This window comes from Akebia trifoliata, chromosome 3, assembly GCF_017979445.1.
Source record: "Akebia trifoliata isolate Shusen 1 chromosome 3, ASM1797944v1, whole genome shotgun sequence".
NCBI classification, from domain to species: Eukaryota; Viridiplantae; Streptophyta; class Magnoliopsida; order Ranunculales; family Lardizabalaceae; genus Akebia; species Akebia trifoliata.
The window spans coordinates 54,455,459-54,461,985 of NC_141377.1; the positions used below are offsets into that span (position 1 = coordinate 54,455,459).

The 6,527-nt window shown below is 33.5% G+C and overlaps 1 protein-coding gene across 1 annotated transcript; it reads left to right on the top strand.

Annotated features, from left to right (window-relative positions):
• Positions 1–2,052: 2,052 nt before the first annotated feature.
• On the top strand, positions 2,053–4,066 carry LOC147408038 (transcription factor TCP9-like). Its single transcript, XM_086436876.1, has 2 exons — positions 2,053–2,369; positions 2,493–4,066. The coding sequence occupies exon 2, from the start codon at positions 2,493–2,495 to the stop codon at positions 3,444–3,446; it is 954 nt and encodes a 317-aa protein (XP_086293002.1). The 5' UTR covers positions 2,053–2,369; the 3' UTR covers positions 3,447–4,066.
• The last annotated feature ends 2,461 nt before the right edge of the window (positions 4,067–6,527 follow it).

Consider the following 6,527-nt stretch of genomic DNA (forward strand, 5'->3'; position numbering starts at 1 on the left):
GTGCCAACCCTAAATTTTGCATAACTTTTTATCTAAAAATTTACATATTATTATATACTTTTTTTTGGTGTGGTGTCTCAAGAAGACCTATTCATATACTCTATTTATTACTACAATCACGATTTAAAATCTATTTTCGTGTCAATGTTTCGGTTTTGTCAAAAATCAAAATGATACCGAAACATTAACATACAAGACATTAACAATAATCTTTGAGAGAAAACCCAATTCAAGGGGTATGTCATTAGTTTTAAAATACAAGGATCGAATTCTCAAATATTTCTCAAAATAGGGAGGAGACTTCCTAAATATCTCCATCTTTAAGCATAAATTGTAGTCAAAGGCGTGCATCAATTCAAAAACACAATTTCATTTTCTGTTCTTAAATCTGAAGGTTAGAACCATGTGTAAGAAAAAAAAAAAAAAAACAAAGAGAAGAAGCGGATAAGAAGAGTGAGAAGCAAAATTGAATACAAAACAATCATTATTTCGATTGCATCATTATTTTGCCTCAATAGATTCAAAAATTGATATGTATCTGTAGACACCCCATTTTTGTCATCCGTCTGATTTATCGACTCGTCCCCAACTCGATTTTCCTGAGGGTTCCTCCCTCAAATTTCACAACACCTTCAGTATTGTGAGATAAAAATTGAACTGAGGCAAAATTTCAAACCACAATTACAATGTCAAAATAATTGTCATAGCTAGTATCAAAGCAATCGCTACACAATTGACATTATGCCAATCCTAAACTTAAATGGGGAGAAACTTTTAATCTAAATATGTTATTAATTATTATTATTATATATGTTTTTGGAGTAGCTCCTTAATATCTATCCAAATGCACTATTGATCGCTACAATATCAAATCAATTTTTATAATATCAAATTCACCATTACGATATAAAAAATGTTTGTTATACTATCGATGACGTACAAACCCTAAATTGTTTGGCTATGGTTCTTTATGCTTTTGTAGCCATTCACAAAGATCTATCTACCTACACTATTGATCACTATAATATCAAAATGATCGTTATGATACTGACACAAGCTCTACTTATTTCATTGATTTGTCGATCTTTTGTAAGAAAACATGTGCAATTGAAATAAGAAAACGAATAAAAAAACAAACACAAAATGCAATCACACAAAGAATCACAAAGATTAATGTGGTTATCTTAAGATTGAGGTACGTTCACGGATCACACTGATTCCACTATGAAGAAAAAACTCACACATATAGATTACATCTTTTCAGCAAAATGATAATATATATAAACACCCTAGAATCTAACTAGGGTTTTACATAATATTAATGAATTACAAAAATACCCTTGAAAATTTTTCTTCAAGGGCGAAGTCCCCGAATCCGACAACAAGCTCACTGCCAAGCTCAACCAACATGAAGGTGTAACTTGATTTATAGTACCTCCTTGTTGATTAGTACTATCAAGCTCCACAACACCTTTAATATGAACAAAGGCATAAATTTTGAGCTGTACAATATATAGCTTAACTTTAAATATTATAGTAATAATTTTTTTTTTTTTTTTTTTTTTTTTTTTTTTTTTTTTTTTTTTTTTGTGGTGAAGATAGAGTAACTTATCCTTGTTGAATAGTGTATTATAAATAAAATTTAGGTGTGTTAATAGATTTTGAATAATGATAAAATGACTACCCCTTTGACAAACTTTCCTAACGTGGCTTTACATAGAATTATAGATTCTTTTTCTTGGGATACACGATTGCCATATTTATGGATATATAAGGGAAATAATTTATGATTCTTACGCACAGTTACCTCAGGAGAATTTGGGGGGAGTTAGTAAATCACGACTCGTAGAAATTCTCAATAAGCATCTTGTGAGAAAAAAAAAGTGTTCGCCTACTGGCCAGCTTTACTGGCCGAATGTGTTTATTTTCTAATCAAATTATGGCAAGTAGACACCGTTCGTATCTATAGAAACGCGCACGGAATCTGTACTCTAAAAAAAAAAATCTATTTTTAAGATACGAATTGAAGTGGTTAACGTCATCGAAAACCAACGGATGAGATGAAAAGAAACTAATCCAACGGAAACCCGTGTGTCTTCCCTTTTAGATAAACCAGCTTTCTATTACCACTGTAGTGTTACGGTCACAAAATTCTAATCTCAAACGACGTTAGAGCCTCTCTCTCTCTCTGTTGAACGTCTTCTAACTTTTCTAGAGATTCTCTTGAGTACCAAACCCTAGAAAATATCAGCTTCTAGATCTTTTTTATTTATTTATTAAAGGTTGTGTTTGCCTTCTAAGGATTTTTGCTGACTTTTCTTTCTTTCTTTTAGCTTTCCCAAACACAACCTCTCTTTGGAGATTGAGAGGTAAGTTTGCATTTTTATTTATTTATTTTATTGGGTAAGAAAGCTATAGATCTCTCTTGATATTTTTTTTTCTTTGTTTTTGAGATTTTATTGATTTTTATTTGGGGTTGGGGGGATTTTCAGATGGCGGAAGAAGAAGAAGAAAGAGAGACTAATAAGTCCGAATCTGATTCTCTTAGGGCGCAATTCGTCTCTCTTAAAGAAGAACCTACAGAGACAGATCCAGACATAGAAGAGAGACCACCACCAACTCCAACACCAACACCAATTGGAGTCGTACCAGTTGGGATGCAGATGGCGATGCCGATGCAGATACCCATACCGATGCCGATGCAGATACGAAGATCAACGACAACAACAACTACAAGAACCTCATCAAGAGATCGACACGCAAAGGTCGAAGGTAGAGGTCGAAGAATCCGAATTCCAGCCATTTGTGCTGCTCGAATCTTCCAATTAACCAGAGAACTCGGTCATAAATCTGATGGAGAAACAGTTCGATGGCTTCTCGAAAATGCAGAATCCGCCATTATCTCTGCTACAGGTACAGGAACCGTAGCTGCCTCTGTTATGTCCGCTGAGGGTTCTCTAAATCCAACAAATACTTCGGTCCCAGAAGGAGAAGAACCCACAAAGAAAAGAAGAAAACGAACAACAACGAGTGAGTTTTTCGATCCAAATGGAGTCACCATTTCTCCAGGTTTGAATCAAATTGGGGCTGCTGCGCCTCAAGGGTTTGTTCCTATGTGGACCATGGGCAACGCTGTGCCTGCTGGGGCGTTTTGGATGATTCCGCCTTCTCCCGCCATTGCTGGACCTTCGAATCAACCTCAGTTATGGACGTTCCCACCTGGTATGACACCTGTGATCATGCAACCTGGTGTGAATTTAGCAACGAATGTTGAAGTTCAAACTCCTTCGGCGTCGAATACTTCCGTTTTGGGAACAAAATCTTCAACTATGGCTCCAAGTTTTAGCTCTACCACTACTACTCAGTTGTTGAGAGATTTCTCTATGGAAATTTATAAAAAACAAGAGCTTGGCCAACATGATCAGACTTCAAGTTCCAAGCAATGAGAGAGAGAGAGAGAGAGAAAAGAGATTGGGTTCTTCTTCCGCCATTAACGACCTCTTTCGAGCTCTTCAAGGTAAAGTAACAGGTGAACCAGATTCACGAAGGAGAACGATGGACGTGCATTTGACACGTGCCCGGATCACGGTAATTAAGTTGGCACGTCTATATGTAGGAGTAATTAATGAATTAAATGTTCGCACGTGTAACTTAGGGGTGGATGAGATGGGTCACGAGGGGCCATGTGTTTGTTGGTCAACAAAGCTAAGTAAAGGATGCTCAGTGGGCCCAGGCGTGGGCCTTAAGAGATGGTGAGCGTGAATGGCCCAACAATTTCCTCGACGGCCTCGTGATGGACCCCACAACATATCTGTTTTGATGCTTTTCTTTATTGGTGATTAGATCGAGGAGAGTGAAAGGTGGTAAAGAAAGGCTGGCAGTGCCGACACGCGTCTGGTAGTTAGCTATAATGGTGGGGACCGATTCAGGGTTGCTTGTGCTCAATCTTTGTCACGATGATGATAATTAAAGGGGCACATGAGATTTTGATGTTTTCTCACGAGATAATGTTTGCGTCTTGTTTTTAAAATTTTAATAGATTAATTTCAATTTCTCCTGAGTTGAATTGTTTTTCTTTATTTTTTTTTACAGAGATTTTCCCCTCAGACCTAATTGTTACATTTTTATTTAAAAAAACTCCCTCGACTTGTTACAACTCCAAGGGAACCTTACTTAATGAAGTTTGTTACCTCACTTTATCAAGTTGGTTACCCAACATTTCGTCATAAAATTTGTTACTTAACATACCTTGTAGTGGATTCTTACTAAGGCATCCAAAAATTTAATTGGAGAATGATGGGGAAGGACTCTTTATTGAGAATATGTACCTATTTCTCCTAAGTAAAGAATACGGATCATTTAAGTCCCATTAAATAAAATATCAGTTAATGATTTTTTATTTATGTAATTATTAATATTTTTATAAAAAAATAAAAAAATAAAAATTTTATCTATTAAAAATTATTTATAAATTCAATATAATTTTATTTCTTCATTTGTGTTGACTTGCTAATTTTTGAGTTGAATCAATTCGATGAACATTAAAGTCAAGTTTTAAAATTACGTTTTAATTATTTATATATTTTAATAAATCTAATATATAAAGAACAAATTAGTTTAATGATGATCATAATCATCTTCATCATCGTCATTGTTGTAGTCATCATCATCATCTATCTGATTTAAAGATTACTATTATTAGTAAGAGAAACCAATTTTTTTTTTAATTAATCTATAAGAGACGACCATAATTAAGGGACATGTCATTAATTATAAAACATAGGAGTAGTTCAAATATTCTCAAATAAACATGTTTTTTTTTTTAAACTTCAAAAATCTTTGAAAAGATAATTATGGTATTTTCACTTCAAAAATCTTTTTTAGACTAATGTTTGATAAATTAAGTACTAAAGAGTCCATATTTTTTTAGAAGAAATTTTTTGGTACATATTTTTTAAAATAGGTCTTTGTGGTCATTGTCATAAATTTAATCTCACGGGGTCATAAAGGAAAGGACAAAATTCTAAGAATTTTAAATTTTTTTTTCATACCTAGGAATATTAATTTTAAATTTGAGAGTTTCGTACCCATCCATTTTCAGCACCTATGATCAAGTTCAATTTTTTTTTTCCTATTGATTCTAGGCATTCCATGAAATCTAGAAGTCTATGGTGTTGGATTGCTAACTTGATAATCCTTGTGGATCTAAAATTCATGTAGGCCCAATAGCTCTTAGTAAGATTTCAAATCTAAATTAGTCATGCTAGTATGATTCTAAATTAGTTATGCTAGCTTGATTCATAAACTAAGATTTGTTCACTAATGGTTATGGTCTGATAAACAATTAATGATCAAATGTCGTGAGGTCGATACCTAGTATAAACATTAATTCCTCAAGAACCACCCGAGAGGGCAAACTCTCATTTACCTGGTGTGTGTGATGTGCGAGAGTTGCACGTGCCCCCAAGTTTAGTCCTTAGACAAGATCATGGTTTATGGATTGGACAAAGCCTAGATACAAGTCCGGTCCGGTCCACTATCAGCAAGGATACCCGTTTATCCAAAATAGGAAACACTTGATAAACTAAGGGAGTCTTTCTAATAAAATTGCAACGTGTAGGCCTACCCCGATAGATCTCTATTTATTTTATTGATTTTGATAACCAATAACTATAGAGTCGGACCAGCCTTATTAAGAATTTCACTCTTTTGTAGGGGTTGTCCTTGGGCTCACCTACTAGTACCCAAAAACATAATTTGATGTTTAGACAAAATTCTATAAAATTTAAAAATAAAATTAAAAAAAAAATTGATAAAAAAAATGATTTATTATTTATTTTATTTTTTTGGGTGAGTGGTGATTTGCTAATGTGGTAATCCATATCCATATCCATATGAAGAAAACGGAATCTTACTATGTTGTCAAGGAAAGTGTTTCACATAAGAGTGGGCCCGGTCGTACTAACACCAACCAGACCTGAGATACAGGATTTAATTAAAAATAATAATTTTTTATTTTATTTAAGAAAGGTTAAAAAGTTGATGTATGATAATGGGGGACAGATGCTTGATTTGACATTTTCTTTGGTATTGGTCCAACTAAGACGTGGGTCCACCTGATTAAAGGGTTAGGAGGGAGTGGGTCCACCACTTGATGATGATTTATTTTTAAAGATTAATAATGATTTTTTTGACTCGAGTATATTTGTTCGATTTGATATTTTAAGAGCACATAACCGTTGATTTTTTTTTTTCTTGTGTATCTCGAAGAAAATGATCAATGGTTTTGTACCCTTATCACTTCAGATCATGTGAAAATAATCGAGTAAGAAAAATCACGACTAATTCTTAAATGATTCATTCAAATTGCTCAAAAGTCTTTATTATTATAATAAAAGAAGGTCAAGTAGAAGTGATTAGACACCAAAATTTGAATTTCAAAAATATCCCTATCTTAATATTTAAATTTAATATAATTAAAATCATTTAAAAGAAAAATCAATAAAATTGAAACTCCACGCAATAAA